The 18,985-nt window shown below is 34.7% G+C and overlaps 1 protein-coding gene across 1 annotated transcript in view; it reads left to right on the top strand.

Moving 5' to 3' along the window:
- Nucleotides 1–18,985, top strand: part of LOC106877076 (uncharacterized) — a 272,305-nt gene that overhangs the window by 225,531 nt on the left and 27,789 nt on the right. Inside the window, exons 22-28 of the mRNA XM_052973794.2 lie at nt 4,555–4,706; nt 6,083–7,295; nt 8,770–9,008; nt 10,588–10,775; nt 11,349–11,545; nt 13,180–13,293; nt 17,268–17,486. Of these exons, the coding sequence (XP_052829754.1) occupies nt 4,555–4,706; nt 6,083–7,295; nt 8,770–9,008; nt 10,588–10,775; nt 11,349–11,545; nt 13,180–13,293; nt 17,268–17,486 (2,322 nt within the window). The remainder of the gene's footprint in view (nt 1–4,554; nt 4,707–6,082; nt 7,296–8,769; nt 9,009–10,587; nt 10,776–11,348; nt 11,546–13,179; nt 13,294–17,267; nt 17,487–18,985) is intronic.

The following is an 18,985-nucleotide window of genomic DNA, read 5'->3' as shown; positions in this document are numbered from 1 at the left end:
CCAGACAAACTGAAGGAAGGGATAATATGCCCTATCCATAAGGGAGGAAGCAGAGCCTATCTCTCTGACCTCACATGTCAGTAAAGTCATGGAACAAATAGTCCGCAAGAAACTAATCATGTTCCTAGAAGAAAATGACTTGCTTACTGACACCCAGCATGGATTTCGTCTAGGTAAAAGCTGTCTGACACAGTTCCTGCAACACTATGACTGGGTGTTAAAACAGCTGCTGAATGACTCGAGAGTGGATGTGATATATCACAACTTTGCAAAAGCCTTTGATAAAGTTGACCATGGTATATGTCACAAACTGCATGACCTTGGCATATGTGGAAAACTTGGAGAATGGCTGCACAACTTTGTAAAGGATAGACGTCAGGCAGTAGTGGCCAATAGAGTCACTTCCAAGGAAACACAAATAGCAAGTGGTGTTCCACAGGGCACTGTCTTGGGGCCACTGCTGTTCATAGTGGCCCTCTCGGACATGCCCTCAGTTGCTCAGAAAGCCACCCTTGCTAGCTATGCAGATGACACAAAAATCTTTCAGACAATACAAAATCCTGGAAATATTGCACATCTGCAACGGGAGTTGGACTCAATTTACAGATGGGCTGAGGACAACAACATGCAGTTTAATGCAGGAAAATTCCAGACCCTACACTACCGGCAGACAAAGCTAAATGATATGCAGACAGGATACACTGGCCCAGGAGGTCAGTGCGTGACCTGGGCATTGACATGAGCAATGATGCATCTTTCCAAGTGCATATTACCAATTTGATAAAAAAAAATGCATACGGATGGCTGGATGGATCCTCTGAACTTTCAAAACAAGAGTAAAGGAGACATTGATGATACTTTGGAGGACATACATTCCCAGCTGCTTAGACTATTGCTCCTGACTATGGTCACCATACAATAAAAAATCCAGAGCGGAACTTAAAGCAATCCAACAAAGCTACACTAAGAAAATCATCTTGATGCAATGTATCAGCTACTGGGAAAGACTGAAAGAATTAAAACTCTTCTCCCTGGAACAAAGGCTGGAGAGATATGCAGTGATATACATCTGGAAAATTCTAGAAGGCCTTGTACCAAACTTTGGCATTGAAAGTTACTCAAACAGACAAGCCAAGAGGTCTCTGCCAGATTCTATGTCTGCTTTGGCATGATTTCTACAGCTGGATATTCCTCTTAATGCAAACCACTTAAAAGAATTTACTGGGTGCTCTTCATGTGACACCAGTGAGATTTGCAATTACTTATAAGAGAAGATCCCCTCAACTGAGCTAGGTATAGACTGCCAGGACAGTCTTTTCTCCTCCCTTATGTACCTCATCTGATACCTCTTATGCCCAATTTGTCTCTCAACACATTTGTATTTTGTTGCACATGCACATTGAAATTGCACATCCATCAGACCATACATGTCTCTGCATGTCTTCTACATTCACAACCCTAGTTTTACAGCCATGTAGCATTGTTCCTACAAAGGCATCATGCAGTTCTGTTTCATTTTGAGAGAGAGGCCTTTTACTACCAACAGAGGTAAAAGTTCTCTAAACTTTTCCAGGTAATTCATATTGTAGTAACTATACTTTCAGAGCATTCTCCTCCACTGAAGATATCAGAAACTATTTATTACTTCTATGGAGCCTTCTGGGCATTTCAGAACATCTATTTTTTGTGTGCTCTTATTATTTATTGCTCCTGCATATCTGCCACAAAACAGATTCTATTTTCTCTGCTAACCTTCCTGTGATTCTACAGCACCTCTTATGTATTCATAGTTTGCACTGAGCAAACCATACAAAATTTCTACCTACACCCTGTTTTCCTGGTAATTAGAATTTTAGCCTTTGCTAAATTAACTTAAAGCTCCTTTTATTCCAGGTTTTGATTTCATAGTTGGAATTTTAATTCTAATTCTTCTACACTTTTAACCATATGAACAAGGCCATCAGCATAGATGAGTTCTCGTTGTCATCCAGTCTTAAATTCCTCCATTATAGCCTGGAGGTCTATGATAAATAAGAGGCAACTGGTGAATTCCTACCTGCACACTAAATTTGTTGCTGTACTCATTGTTAACTCTCACTTTGTTCACAGCATCCCTGTACATGGCTTGAATGGCTCTCACTAGCCATTCATCTACTCTTAGCTGTAATAGCAACCACCAGATGAGGGATTGAGGACCCTGTGAAAGTCTTTCATGAGGTCAAAGTGGTTTACTTTGTACTAAATACTTCTCCTGTACTTGCCAAATGATAAAGAGAGCATCAAAACTAAACTGCATCTCATCTAATTAACTGGGCTATGATTTTTTCAGTGAATTTCATAACATGTTCCCGTAATTTGATACCTCTGTAATTCTTTCTTAGGCATTTCCTTCACCTTTGTAACAGTTGATCTATGAGCTGCTACACCAACCTTTAGGTATGATGCCTTCCTGCACAACCTGATTAACTGTATGAGTGACTGGGCCATATCCTACACCACCATATATTTTAAGCATTCCAGTGGTAATTCCTTCCACATTAGGAAGACTCTCTTTCTCCCATGTATTTTCCACATTTAGTAACTTTTTATAATAGCACTTCCATGCCTCCTCCTTTTATTCATTTTTGTCCCACTAAAGTGTAATTGTAGGAGGAAAGGAGAGAAAAAATGAAAGGATGATAGAGAGAAAGGAACAAATGTTGGGAAAAGATAATTTCATACATACACACATACCTACTGGCACATGCTTATGCACACATAGATGTATAAATACAGTTTTTTTTTTTTAATTAAAACTGAATCTGAGAGCTTTGTTTTAATAACAAACCATATCCTCTACAACATATTGTGCACGTTTTTCTCATTTGTTGATATTAAACTATGTATACACACACATAAACATCAGGCACGAAGGGTGTAAGTATGCAAGCCTTTTTAGTCCAGGATAAATCATTTCTGTGTAACATAAAATTAATTATTATTAATTTTCACTACCCTCATTGTACTTGTGATATATTTTTGTATTTCCCATTCTCTCATTTTTTAGTATAAATTGTAAACAATCGATATTATTTAAGAAGTGTAATTAGAAAAAGATCTTGTTTGCTTCATGAAAAAAGAAAAAGCAATGAATTAATTGCTTTCCTCTTCCCTTTGAGCAGAGAGCATGAAAGACAAAAAAACAAAGGAGTGGGAGGTCAATGAAAGAAAGGCAAAGGAAACCAGAATTTTTTAATGCTTGCTCTCAATCATTGGAAAAGGAATGAAATTATTTTCTTTGTATTCTGTTGTTCTATTCCAGCAGGGAGTGTGAAAAACAGATTGAAAAGTCAAACTGAAAGGCAGAGGATAGCAGAAATTTTACTGCTTACCTCCCAACCACAGCCAGCAGACATACTATCAACATATTTTCTTCTGAAGTACTGTTCTGTGCAGCAAAGATCAAATACTTGCCTATTCAAAGGGTTTTAAGCTTTCCTTGTAGTCCCACAGATTTAGACAAGAAATGAGTTTTTAGTCAATTTGCATGTTTGTTTTATTGCTGATTCTGGTTTATTTCGTATTCAGTACTGAAGAGTGTATATTTTATCCTTTATCTTTTACTTGTTTCAGTCCTTACACAGTGGCCATGCAGGGTCACTGCCTCGAAAAATTTTTAGTCAAAGGAATCAGTCTCAGCGGTTTTTTAAACCTGGTACTTATTCTGTTGGTATCATGTTGGACCACTCAGTTACATAAACACAAGAGTGGTTGTCAAGCAGTAGTGGGTGGACAAATACAGGCACATAGATACACACACACATATATATACATTGGGCTTCCTGTTTTGGTGATACTCAAGCTCAAACCATCCATAAGCTTCAGTAGACTTTTGGCAATGGTGCCATGGACAAAACTCGGATCAAGGAGTGGCACAACCACTTCAAACATGGAAAGTGGAAAGTGAGGCATCCTCAGGCAGGCCTTCCACAAGCCAAAACGAGGATCCAGTTGGGAAGCTTTGGTGAGTAGTCATGGAAGATTGTTGTATAACAATCCAGAAAATTGTTCACTATATGAGAATAAGCTCAAGATCAGTGCATTCCATTCCAACAGAGGATTTGTGCATGCAGAGAGTGTCAACGAAATTCACCTCCAAGGTCCTGGCAGAGCAGCAGGAACAACTCTGCATGGAAATTGCTCTGTACATGTTGGACTGTACAAACCATGACTCAGAGTTCATAAAGAGCATCATCACAAGTGATGAGACATGGGTTTATGGTCTCTGCTTGATGCATTATCTTGCATGAAAATGAAAATCCAGTGAGTACACACTACATGTCTGTATTCGAGGTGGAACAGCTGGGAACTGAAGCTGTCGACTAATGCAAAAATTTTCATGCATGCACGGGAAGGGTGGCATCTTGTATGCCTGGTTCAGTCTGTGTATATGTATGTTTATGTTGTATAAATTAATGCATATATCTTTAGCGACATTTACACAATCCCATAAATGTACATATGTCCGACCCCTCAATGTAAGCAGTTTAGTCTCTAAATATATTTCTTTTGTAGGTTATGATTGGGTCCTTCTTACTGATATTTACTTGCAAGGAGCCACTCAGAGTTCTGAAAAACTATCCTGGCATGAATTTTTCTGCAAACTGAAGGTCACTGACTTGCTCAACATCACAGAGACCACAATAAAGATCAATCAGGACAATAAAGTCAGTGGCATTTCTCTTTATTTATTTGTTTGTTTGATTAGAAAGTCCATAGGAAAGTTTGCTTAGTTAACTAGTTGCAAAGAGTGTAGAATCTGTTTCTTGCTTTTGTCCTTTATATGAGATTAAGAAAAGAAAGGAGGTGGGAGTTTTTTGACTTAGACTTTTGGCAAATAAATGATAAAGGAATTGAAATGGAATAAGTGATGTGAAAAGTGAAAGGGGAAGATCTAGGAAGAGGTAATGTAAAAAGGCCAAAAGTATTGGGCATAAGATAAATGAGGAGGAATCTAAGAATTGGAGAGAAAAAGTTGAAAGTAGCAGCTCCCCAAACAAAACAAAAAGATAGGTGGGAGACATTGTAAGAGTAGATGGGATACAAAGAAGTATTGTAATGTTATCAATCCGAATATGCTTGAGGCACATTCAAACCGGTGAAGAAGCTACTCACTGCGTTTTGTCATGGAAAATATATCCTGTTTGTTGATAATTGTGTACCTCTCAGCGCTACCTACCCAGACTGTGAGATGCAAGCATTTTGGAGTAGTTATCTCCTCTTTGGTCATGGACACCAGGTAGGCGGCACTGCGAGCTGATTGAAGAGACTGGTTCTCCAGTTGCCATACGGTGACTGGCAGTACGGTGCAGTAGCTCACTGTAAGTAAATTACAGAGGGAGAGTGCTAAGCAGTGATAAGTAAACTTGTAAGACTCCTCAAAGCTCCACTAGTTGTCCTACTGGATTTATCTCGAGTAACTTCAAGAAACTTATGTTTAACTACTTCCCTTGAAAAATATATTTTCACTACTTACTAATTCCCTATCAAACTATCCTTATCAAATGGTATTTTTACTACTTCTCTTTAAAAGTATATTTTAAGAAATTCTGTATGAAACTTTGTTTTAACTACTTTCAGATGAATTTTTGTTTTTTTAGCACATTGATATGAAGCTATATTTTATCCACCTCTATGAAATAATATTTTATTTCATCTCTCTGAAACTATGTTTAAGTACTTTCCTGTGGTTACTATACTTTAACTGTTTCCATATAGAACTATATTTTAACTACATCAGTATGAATCTGTATTTTACACCCCTTCACAAGAAACTGCATAGTGTACCAGATAATTTAGAACAAAATAAAATATAATGAAAAGCAAAAATAGTTAATAGGAAAATAATCGACAAATTTTCAGAAAAATGATACATGTTTATGTAGATAGATATATATGTTAACTTTTGTTACAATTTATTTTTACAAAAATGAAAAATATCCCAATAGTAATACAATAGTAATGCTACTCACTGTAAGCATTTGTAACTACTTTTTAGTGTTGCAATAAATCATTAACCTCATAAATATTTGTTATCTTTTAGGATCAGTTGCCATGGAAACCATTATATGAAACTTGGCCAGCCTATTCTGGGGATTATGTGATTGTTGATCTAGCATGCCAGGAATTTGAATCCTTAGTAAATCAGAATAGAAATGTGGAAACATTCTCCAAACAGATGGATGTTCTCTGCCAGATAATTGATGGGCTTTGGGATGCAGAATATTCTAAATATACCACAACAACTGTCAAGTCAAATGATGACCATATCCTCAAAGAAATACCTACCTCTTTTGCTATAAATTTACAAACATTACCTTGGTTACCAGCAGAAGAATTAAAACTTGAAAACAATAATGGCACTGTAAAAGTTAGCAAGAGATTTTCTGAGCAGGTGTCTAACAGCTTGTATCTGAACTCAGATAATCTAAAGCACTTGCTTGGTCATACTGCTTCTTATTCAAGGATTAAATTATTTAGTGCCTCTTTCTGTAAATTTCTCAGTATTAAGACTAGTACCAATCCCCAACACATCAGCAGTCTTCTTATCAAGTGGGGAGAACGTTCCAATGACTCTGACAAAGTTGAATTCTGTGGATCACTGAAACATATGAAATCTATTTACACTTATTTGTCAAAACACCTCACCAATGATGAAGTGAAGAATATTTTCCTACATAAACCTGTGATCTTTGTACCCAGTAGTAATAGCAACTTAAAATGTGACTATGTGGTGGGCCAAATGTACAAAAGAGAAGAAATCTGGTGGAATGATAGCACAGGATTAATTGAGAAACACAAGGACTTGCTTAAAACATACAAGAAAAACTGTAGCCTGAAGAGTGGGATTCAAAATTTCTACCAGGACTTAGAAGAGTTTTTCTTTGATACAGTTCGGATATCTAGATTCCCCCATCTGCAAGATTATGGGGAGCTTATTCAAGTTTTATCATACTTGGATGAAGATGGTTTGCAAAACATGATGGAACTATTTTTTTTGATAGGAGAGAAAATACAATTATGTAATATGTCAAAGAAACCAGAACTCTTGGAAATTATAGAACAGCAGAAAAGAAAACTTTTTGAAATACTCCAAGGTGAGAATATATTTCCAACTGAGAAAAATAAACTGGTCAGTTTACAAGATTTTCCAGTTATTGCAGACAACAAGGTGTATGAGAAAATGTTTAAGGATAAACTCAACTTCATTGATTTGGAATATGAAACTGTCAACAAGAAAAAAAGAAAAATTACTGGTGAGTTTTCAAATAGCTGATGTGTGACTGTGCTGAGAGCTTAGCAAAAGCTCTTACAATCCCATTTCCCATTTCTATATATAAGTACTTTGCTGAAATGCAATGCATTGTTGTATGATTAGACATTCTTATGTTATTGTAGGCATTTAATAGACATGGAAGAAGCACCTGGAACTATTTTATATCTTGTTGAATATCATGCTATATGCTTGAATACAAATCAGCAATGTTTGTGTAATTTCACATCCACTCAGTTTAATAAAACTGAAGGCCAAAACCATATCACTGAAAACATCAGTACCATAAGATTGGTCCATTCTGCAAATTTGTTAATCTGAAAGATCTTGTCAAAATTTAGATATTAGTTTCATGTGTTTGGTGGTTTTGCCATCTACATTATATGTGTAAGGGACAACTGAGCAAAGATGATGCTCAACTTCAATTTAGATACAACTTGAAGTATCTCAACTTGAATGTAGTCATGACCACAAAATCTTAAACTTAATAGTATCTAAGCTTTGAGTATAATGAACATCAGACCAAAGTTTGTGATAGTTGTGATTCAGTAGTTTACTGTGGAACAGATTAATGATTTGACTGTTATGCCTCTTACAATGCCTTATATAAAATTTATTTTCTAAGTTACATCATTTAACGACTTTTCATGGCTACACCTGTCATTCTTTGAATTATTAACCAACATTATTAGTATAATGTAGTGGATTAATGTCCATAATATCTCAAAGTTAGAAGAAACGACTGGGTGAATATATTCATAATCTGTTTGAGTGATTGCAGCATCATCATCATCATCATCATTTTAACATCCACTTTTCCATGCTTGCATGGGTTGGACAGAATTAATCAAGGCAAATTTTCTATGGTCAGATGTTCTTCTTGTTGCCAAACCTCACCTCTTTCCATGCAAGGTAATATTTCCTCATGGCCAGACATGTTTTCACAGAATAAAGGATATGAATGATTTTGCTTGCATGACAGTGCCATTCATTTACAACTATTATGTGATGTCAAGACAAGGAGACACATACATCTACAACAGGCTTCTTTCAGTTTCCATCTACCAAATCTACTCACTAAGTTTTTTCAGTTTCCATCTACCAAATCCACTCACTAAACTTTAGTCAGTCTGACTATAGTAGAAGACACTTGCCCAAGTTGCCAGAACTATGTAGTTGGGAAGCAAACTTCTTAACCACACAACCTAGTTTGTGCTTGTTTGAATGATTGCAATATTTGAAAAAATTGCAGACTATTAAATTAAGTTCAGTACTTTTGTATTGCTTTTTACATATGAAGTCAACCTTGCCCTTTTATACATAGCTTATGTCTGTTTTATAGTTGCTAACCCAAGTTCTGTTGCTCAATGAGTCATGGAGACTCTTTAACAATATGACTAAAATGCATTTCTATACTTTCACGTTAATTACATTTAATTTGTTTTTGTTTTTTTTAGATGAGAAGAGAAAATATATCCAACACTTTTATGATTTGTTTAAGATTGGTTTTCTGAGCAATTGCATTAAAGAGGACATCAAAACAGAATTGTTCAAACCTTGCTATGAGCTGCAAAATTACATGCATCAAATTATTTATCCCATCCAATGTTACCTTTACAATTCTTTCCCAGAAATCTATGAGAAATGGAAACAGTTGAGTTTTCATGACACAATTGGCCACTGGAAATTTTCTCGGGTTAGTTCATCTGTTTCACTTCAACTGTTACCATGTGTTTGTAAGAACGTGTGTGTGTGTGTGTGTGTGCATGTAGAATGGAATTCCTTTCTCTATTTGCATATATATGAAATTAACTGAATATCCTGTCATTGCTGGGCAATTTTCACAGTAGAATGCCTTTCCTGGCTTTCAGAATAGCTCATCCTCATAAATTGGATTTTCTTCATTTTGATTGGGATTTTTCAAATTTTTGAAAATTTATGACATCTCCATCCTTCTAGATCAATTTTGTCCAATTTTTTTTTCTTTTTGTTTTGCACTACACACTTAAAAACAATTGGAGATGCCTTTTTGGTAAAAAAGAAAACAACTTTTGAAAATTTATGGATTTTTTCAAACTTCCCTCTCTAATCTTTACATACCTTTTTTAAATTACCTTAACCCTAATGAAATCCTTACACACATGCATACACACACACTTAGCATGAACATAGAAAATGAAAGAGAGTGTAGTAAATATAGAGAGAGATGGAGAGAGTTTACCATTAGGAAAATGAAAGAGATAGACAGAGAGAGATCTTTTTTATTACTGTCACAGATTAAAAATTTTTTTAATCATGTGAAAATTTTCAAATTTGTTAAATTGACATACTCTTTCATGGTGAATCTGAGTTTGTGATTCCTGAAATATTTTAGAAAAATGTTACAGTGTTTTAAAGTTTGATTATTTTTACCCAATCAGAAAACAAAATTTGTATGTGATAGCTGTGATAAAATGAAAGTGAACATAAAAAGCTTTAGACAAAATGAAGCCATGCATAAGTGTGTGTGTGATATATATAGAGAGATAGAGATTGACAGTGACTGATAGGGAGTAGGGGAGTTGTTGATCTAAAAGTTGAGCTATTTCTTGTAGCAAATATATTTATTATTATTTATGGATTAAGGCTGCAAGCTGGCAGAATCATTAGCACAGCAGGCAAAATGCTAGAAGCATTTTGTCCTTCTTTACATTCTGAGTTCAAACTCTACCAGAGTTGACTTTGCCTTTCATCTTTTTGGAGTCGATGAAATAAGTACCAGTAAACACTGGGGTCAATGTAATCAACTAGTCCCCTCCCCCACAATTTCAGGCCTTGTGCCTATAGTAGAAAGGATTATTATTTATGGATGACCTTCGCTTTGGGACACAGATTTCGAAAATCAAATTCATTTTTCTCAAAGATGCACCGTTTTAGAGCCTTTTGGGACTAAATACACATACACTCGCATTTATATAGTTGATGTATATTAATTTGAAGCTTTTTCTATGTTATTCTCTATTATTGCATTATTCTTTTTCTTGTTTTTCATTATTATTCTGACTTGTTCTGTTATACTTCTTAGTAAACATATTCTTTTTCATTTATATGTTTATGTGTACATCATTATAATGTTAGTATCTATGCTTGTAGGGTTACTTAATGTAATGTTATAGTTATGTGGTAAAGCTACCTATGAGAATGTTATATGTTTTCAGCATTACCAATAAAAAAAAATCATGTTTCAGTAGTCCCTTGCTTTACCTCAATATTTTCTTATTTTTCTGTTTTTGTAGGTGCAAGAACTTGAAGTGTGGTATACTTTCATACCCAATCCAAATATTTATGTCCTTCAAAATGAAACCTGCATCATAAATGACAATATGTTTTATGTTCAAGAAAATTATTTAAATTTCAAGAATTTAAACTCTCATATAGCTAGATATTTCAGCAGCAATGACCACCTTTGCTATTTAAGTTTGAAGTAAGTTTCAAATTTCATTTATGAAAAATTTAGGAGGATCAACTGTAGAACATGAACCCTTGTAGTTATACATTTAAGAAAAAACAAATATCAAAGTCAATAAACAAAGAATAACATTAATGATGATAATTATGATAATGTCAATAATTATTGCATGTAAAAATATTGTTCTAGATAGAGGCACAACAATTAGCTGGTTAGAAGTTGTATGTCTTTTAAACCTTCAGTCCAGGATCTTTTGAATAAAATATTATGTGAACATGGCATATATGGCTGGCTAGTCCTTAAAATGGAAGTAAAAGTATTTAATTAGTCTTGTAGCTTCAAATATTAAATGTTAATGATGGCACACAGGTGAAACTACTAATCACTTCTGTCACATTTAATAGAAAAAAGTTACTTGAGCAATATTATATTAGAATTTGTTCACAATGTGGTATCCTTCCATAACTTTTTCATAGAAATCAGTTTAAATAGATGTTCTTTAATTTTGAATTTGTCATTGTCTTTGCAATTTCTTTGGTTGACCACAAAATCACTTATGATAATCCCATTCATGTTCTTCTTTTGCAGGGAATTTCTCAGTAACATTGGTGACATGTTAGATTCACCTCCAGAACTTGAATCCTTTTTATCAAATATGCCTGGCATTCCTAGTGATGAAATGCAATGGGTAATTCCAGCACCACCACCTTGGGCTCTTCAACCTGTTAGCCTTGCTGAACCTGTTGATCCTGTTGTTCAACCTGTTAACACAATGGATGAATGTCGTAAATTGTTTTGTTTTTTCTTATCTCTTTGTTGCAACATTGACTCTAATTTCCTTGACAAAACCACAGACTCTTACCCTCATTTACATGCTCTTCTCAAAACTTATTTTCTCTACTCATTTTCCTCTTACTTTCTTTGTCTGCCTGTCTGTTCCTCTTGCTTTTTTTCCTCCCTCTTTTTCTTTCTTCTCCGGTTTTTGTCATCTCTGATCATAAAAGATTATTCTCCTACCTTTCTATCTATCACACCACTATCACTCACTTATCCTAGTTTCCTTATATAAGACCATAATTTCTGGCATGACATCATACATTCCTGTTTTTCCTGACTACATGCTTAGACCATTATTTCATTGCAGTCATTACTATTTTGATTATGTTAATAATAACTTATTATTTCTTTTTATCACAGTTCCTGATAATTAGATTATCAATTAACAGCTGATCTTTTGTTCCCCAGCTCCTCTTTTGGCACCCTTTCTGTTCAATTGGTAGCAGCCCACATTTTTCTAAGTATCTATACAGTTCACCAGCCAAAACAGCTGACAATAGTTTCCATATTAGCAGATGACACATTATTAGTCGAAAGTTGGATGCAACATTACCCATTTCAGGATCCTTCGCACATAGTGCTTGCTCTTGGGCAGCACAGATTAGAGCCTCCGTTTCTGGTTTTAAATCACCTTAAGTCATCCATAGCCATCTTTTTTCTCTGCCTACCTTATCTTCAACATCCTTGTGAAATTGTCCATGCATTCTTTTCTTTATCCACCTATTTTCAGTTTCATTCATTCTCAAGTGCTTGTACAGTGCTTTATCTTTGCAATCCTCCATCTGACACAAGCCTGACCTTCTTACTTCCAATAATAGTGGTTCTGTGGCAGTTTTTACATACCATGCTATATTGTTTTCTTCTGCTCTAATGCTATGTTCACATCCAATCAGTCCTCTTCCCCTCTTTTTCTTGATACATACAGTCTGTCTGTGTCACTTTTTGGGTGGAGTATTCCATATCTATTCAGCAACTTCTTTATCTTTCTGTCTAAGCTGTTTAGTTCATCTACTGTCCATGTGATTACCCCTGCTCCATATTAAAGGATTGAAACTGCCCAGGTGTTGATAGCTTCAGTCTTATTCCGTCCATTTAATTTTAAATTAAGGGTCAGTCTCAGCCTGTGCAGGTACTCCACCTTAAATTTTTCTGTCATTTCTTTCTCCATCAGTTTATTCATTTCCAATATCCCCAAGTACTTATAGTCCATCTCCTCTATCTGCTTCATAACCTCCCCTGATGGTATCAATAGCCTGTCCATACATTTAATTTTGCCTCTCATCAAGACTAACACACCACACTTTTTCAGTCCAAACTCTATCTTGATATCAGTACTGAAAGTATACACCATATCAACAAGGAAACTGACTTGGGATTCATCCTTACCATAAAGTTTGAGGTCATCCATGAATAACAAGTGGTTGACTTTTTGTTGGCAGCTTTTGAATACATACCCAGCTTTTGCTTTCCTCAGAATAGTATTAGTGGTATCATGCACAGTACAAAGATAGTGGGGACAGGTAATCCCTTTGGAAGATGCCTCTCCTGATTATTTTTGTTGTTGTTGTTATTATCTTTGTAGAAGCTTCAGTCAAAGGAAATATGGAACCAGATCACAAGGTCAACACATCTAGTGCCATGGTTTCTTGGCCACCAGCATCTTCTGCAGTGATGAAAGAAAAATTGGAACCTAAAAGTTAGTATCACACCATTAAAGTGTACTCACTTTAGTATGCCTATGCACATAGGCACACTCATATCAGTGGAGTTAATTTTTTACATTTATTCAATATATTCTTATATGTATTTTACTAACAATAAAATCTCTCATACAAGGTAATATCTAATAAGCAAATTACATCATCAGGTCATCAGAAATTGCATAATAAATGTAAAAAATTTTGTTGTAAAAATAGAATTTAAACAGTATTATTGTAACCAAACACATGAAGTTTTCAACATTGGTTATATGTTAGATCAGTATGCCTCACTGTACAAATATATGTGTGTTTCTTTACTTTAATGTGTATCTACCTTATTCATGACAAAAATGAGCAACATGTGTGTCTGCATGAATGTATACTTTTCTCCTTTTCGCCGACAGCATCGTATATTGGTTAGTTGGATTATAATATGTGATAAAAGTATTTTCTGAGCTGTATACAAAACTTTAATATAATATAGACAGCGTATCATCACTTATTTTCATATAGTCTCCTGCAATATCTTTCAGGTTGTATCAAAATAATGATTCTCTCTTGATCTTGTCAAAGGTAGTTTAAACAATCTAAAGAGATTCTTAAACTTTCCTGTGTGCTTTGAGTAAGACTCACTTTGTTGCAGCCACTTGGACCATGTGACTGATTTGAGAATTCATTATTACAATGTACTGCTTCCTACATTAGTAGGAGTTGTTTCTTCCTTGTCTAGATCCCTCGCCCACACAGTAGCTACCCTTCTACTATGTCATTAAAATTTAAAACATAAATTTTAGTTAATATTTTACATTTATATGACAGTGAGCTGGCAGAATTGTTAGCATACTGGGTAAAATGCTTGGTGGCATTTTGTCCATCTTCACATTCTGAGCTCAAATTCTACTTTGCTTTTCATCCTTTCAGGGTCAATAAAATAAATACCAGTTGAGCACTGGAGTCAATGTAATCGACTAACCCTCTTCCCCCAAATTGTTGGCCTTGTGCCAAAATTTGAAGCCATTATTTTACATCTATTTCTTCAAGTTGTTTAACCCCATGTCAGCCTTGACCCAGCCTATGCTCAAAGTCATTCAAATTAGAACCATCTCATAATTTTTTTTTTTCCAGACACAGTTTATCACTGTCTGATATTCAGTGTGTTTTGTTTTGTTTTTTAAGGTAGTAGTGTATGGTTTGAGAGGACTACAATTTCTAAAACATTCAGTGAACACATGGACTCTTTCTCATTAGCAATAAAAATCGTCTGTTGTCAGAATTGCTCAGCATAGAAGTGGCTTAAGTTTGCAGGCTTCTGCTTGCAATAATTATTTAACCACCTTACTAAAAAGTGTTTGGTTTGTTGGACTTTGTGATAACACCTGGATAAAACTTGGTTAAATTCAAATGATCAGATAAAGTATAACGTTAGTAGCTAATGTCATTAATTACAATCATGATCACTATAGCAGTATTTCATATTTGAGAAAAAGAAATATTTTTATTTTTAAATCCAATTTGAATTATATATATACATCTTTATAATGATGTCTAATATAATATGCCAGTTGCAAGCATAGCTGATAAAATAATGGTTTTCTATACTTGATTGTCAGATGTTGACAGTGCTGTGTGTAACAATGTGGTTACATATATGTTATTTTATCTTTGTAAATACATGTATATGATAACATTTTACACAATGGTATATGATTTCTGCATAGCACTAAGATTCCTAACAATGACGTTGTAAATATATATAACAAATTAGTTTTATAAACACATCTTATATAATTGCAGACATAAAATACCAGAAAATATATCTCATGTTATAATTGCTTTCTAAAATATATTAAAAACGTTCATGCACTCTATTCAAGATAAAAAAAAACATATTCACATGTAACCTTTGTACTTTATCTGTATGTATTGTAAGATTGCTCCTACAGTAAAGTCAATGTTGTGAAAATAATATAATCCTATTTTTTCTAGAAAATCAATTTCATTTTGATAAGTATAAAATTAAGCAAGTTTATATTTAATTTAACTACCCAGCTTCTTTTCTTTCTTTTTTCTTGTTTCATTCTCTGGATTTGAAGTGGTAGTGCCCATGGTCCTCCTAGACCAGTGAGATTGAGGCCATTAATGTTCAATTGAATCTCTGTAAGTTAATACCAACAGGAATGATATGAGCAAAATCTGAATTCCAGAGTGCTGACTTTCCTGGAAGAAAGGACTGGGTATTGGGATTAATGTAATGAAAGGAAGAGAGATGAGTAGACTGAGGATGCCAGATGTTGCTCCAAGAATCAGAGACCAGTATAGCAGCATGTTCATGATGTCAGTGTGTGTGTGGCATATGGTGTCAAGATTATGAATGCATAAAGCATGGTTGTGGAATGTTACGTATCATGAACACTAGTGTTGTCTGCATAAGGGTAGGTGTTGTTGGATGTAGTGGCAAGTTATGCATGTTTAGAAGGAAGCAAGCTGGAGGACAAAACTGGATCCTTGGGTAAGCTGGAATTGATAGAATGAGAGACAGAGCAACATACATGCCAATAGTGCAGTTCAAGTGATGAGAAATGGATAGTTCCTTTTGCAATTTGTGCAATGATGTACATATAGCTGTGTTTCCTCATAAAAAAGGATTTTCATAAAACATATTTTGATATTTTATTCTTTTTTTTTTTTTTTTTTTTAAATTTTAAATTTTAAATAGTCTTCAGACCTTCTTGAACATCAGATGTCTGCTCTGTGTATATGTATGCCTACACACATCAGTTTGGTGATAAGTGCCACCACACAAAACTCTCAGTCCTTGAAGTATTCTGTAACTTATGCATGCATGCATACATACATACATATGTGTGTGTGCGTTTATGTGTCTGTTTCTATGTTTGTCTTTTTTGAACATTATTGGAAAATAATGCTCTGTGCTTTTTTTCCCATATCTTAGTTCAGCAAATAGAAATCAAGGTATAAAAAAATGATTGACTAAAATCTTTCAAGAAGGTACCTCAGCACACCGTTCTCCAATGACTGAAACCAGTGTAGAGTCTAAAATAAATTGAAGCTGTGGATTTTAAATTATCAGGAAGTAAAAAACATTTAAATGTGCCATCCGTGTTTTCAATATGATTTCACAAGACAGCAATTGTGTTGACATTGTATGTAGATTAGCATCTATTTATTGAGTTTTTTTTGTTTTTTTTTCCACATAGAAATTCAGAGTTTCATTGGTACAGTTTCAATTCTGTTTTCTGATTACTTCATATCTAGAAATGCTGTATTTAGTCAGAGTGATACCATCTTCAAAGAAGACATATAATGAACATTCCTAACCACATGTTTCCAGTTTCAGTCCCACTGTGTGGCACCTAAGACAAGTGTCCTCTTATAGCTGCCAACCAAAGCCTTGTGAGTGCATTTGGTAGACGGAAATTTATAGAAGCCCATTGTGTGTGTGTGTGTGTGTCTTTATGTCTGTGTTTCTCCTCCACTGCTTGACAACTAGTGACTTAAGCAGTTCAGTAAAAGGGACCGATAGAATAAGTAGCAGACTTTAAAAATAAGTTCTGGGATCAGTTCATCCAACTAAAAGTTCTTCAAGGTGATGCCCTAATATGGCTGCAGTCTAATGACTAAAACAAGAAAAAATACAAGATAAAAGATATATTCTCACTATCATAGAAAAAACTTACTTCCAGTCATACAGTCCTAATAATGGCCATGCACTAGAGCTCGGAAAATGGGTAACAATAAGTTCTCATGTATAATGCACACTTCTGATATTTGGGTTATAAAATCTGGAAAAATATGTATAATATATGCAAATAAATATGGTAGTTTAGACTTTTACTTTTAACCTACCAAATTTTTTGATAAATCTTTTTTGACTTACTAAAAAGTTTGTGCATTATGAATGTTCATAGTTTTTGGGGTTTTTTTTAAATAATTTAACTTTCTTTTTTAGAAAGTGGTGGTCATGGTGGAGCATGTAGCTGGCCTCTGCCTGAGGCTCCTGGTTATTATAAATCTGGACAGTCGACCAAATTCAAGATTTCGGCACATGCTGATGAACAACTGGATAAGACTGAAAAGCCTCAGCAACAAACAGAGGAATTTGTACAACAAACTAAGAAATCTGGGAAATATGTATCATCAGGACAAGAAAAGAACATTGCTCTTCATGGTACATTTACATTATTTTTCACTTGCGTTGCTTTTTCTATGATTTTGTTCCACATTGTTCATCATTATTTAACCCTTTTGTTACTAACCCGGCCATAGCCGTCCGAAAAATTTTTTGGTTCATAAGACCAACCCGGCCGTAGCCAGCCGAGAGTACCCATTGTTATTTAAATGTATATTTGAACCCAAATCTCATTAGTACATTCGTTAAAACACCTGATTTCACTTTGCAAACAGTTGAGTTATTGTATCCGACATTGTTTGGCATGATATTTGAACTCAGTGAATTTTGGAAGATTTTTTTCCACATTTTTTGCGGCGTTAATTTTTTTCAACTTTGGAGAGGAGTTTCATGCTATCAAGCAGTGATTCCGAATTTGAAGGTTTTTCAACAGAAGATATGGAGATATCGAAGAAAAGAATGAATGAGCTACAAAAGCACGTGGTGAACGATAATAAATCAGATATTTCTGTATCCGAAACTGAAAGCAGCGATTCTGAAAGCGGCGACAGCAACAGCGAGGATGATTTTACGCCAGAATGGAGTAAAGATTTTTTTAATATTTTTATTAACAATTTTTCTGAGGAGATAGGGTCTACCCATAGTCTTTCTCAAGAAGCGAAACCTTTAGACTTCTTTTTCATACTTGTTTGAAATGATTACTGTGGAAACAAACTGTTATGCAGAATGTAAACAAGCCGGAAAAAAAAAGATAGCTTGCGGTTTCCTGCAACTGTAGATGAAATACGGGCATTTTTTGCCATAAATATTATTATGGGTATTAGACAGTTACCCAGAATAACAAATTACTGGAGCAATCAGGAACCTTTTGGCGATGAATATATTTCCAGTATTATGAACGAGTACGATTTGTGAAGCTGAACCAATATTTACATGTGAGAGACACTAGCAGTACCCCAGTACGTGGAGAACTTTGAGACAAAAATTATGCAATAGAATTGATTAAGAACCCTTTCTTTAATTATGTTCCAAATATAACATTAATATGTTGATAAATAAAAAAGTTACAAGTGTTTAATGAGACTAGTCTAAATTCATGATTTTAGAATTTAATTGAAACTCATGAGGGGTGTATTTTGGTCAGAAATATGGTAACGAAAGGGTTAACATCCATGTTTGATGATGGCATGGGTTGAATGATTTGATAGGATCTGATGTGTCCAAGGGCTGCATCATGCTTCAATGTCTGCTTTTGCATGGTTTTCACAGCTGGATGCCTTTCCTAACACCAACCACTCTACAGTATGGACTGGGTACTGTCATGTATTGAACTCCTAATGGATATATAACAAATGCTGTATATTTGTTTAAATAATTGAAAACTGCCAGTCACATGGTATACATAAGTTTTATGTGAAGTTGTCCATTTATTTTTCTATATATTGCAATTAAAATAAACAGGAACACACAATTGATTCCATCACTATAGGATCATGTTTGATGTTGTTACCCCTTCTCATATGTCCTGTTTTTGGTTG

Source organism: Octopus bimaculoides, chromosome 16 (genome assembly GCF_046866305.1).
Source record: "Octopus bimaculoides isolate indiv1 chromosome 16, ASM4686630v1, whole genome shotgun sequence".
In the NCBI taxonomy this organism is placed as follows: Eukaryota; Metazoa; Mollusca; class Cephalopoda; order Octopoda; family Octopodidae; genus Octopus; species Octopus bimaculoides.
This window is presented reverse-complemented; position numbering and strand designations above follow the sequence as displayed.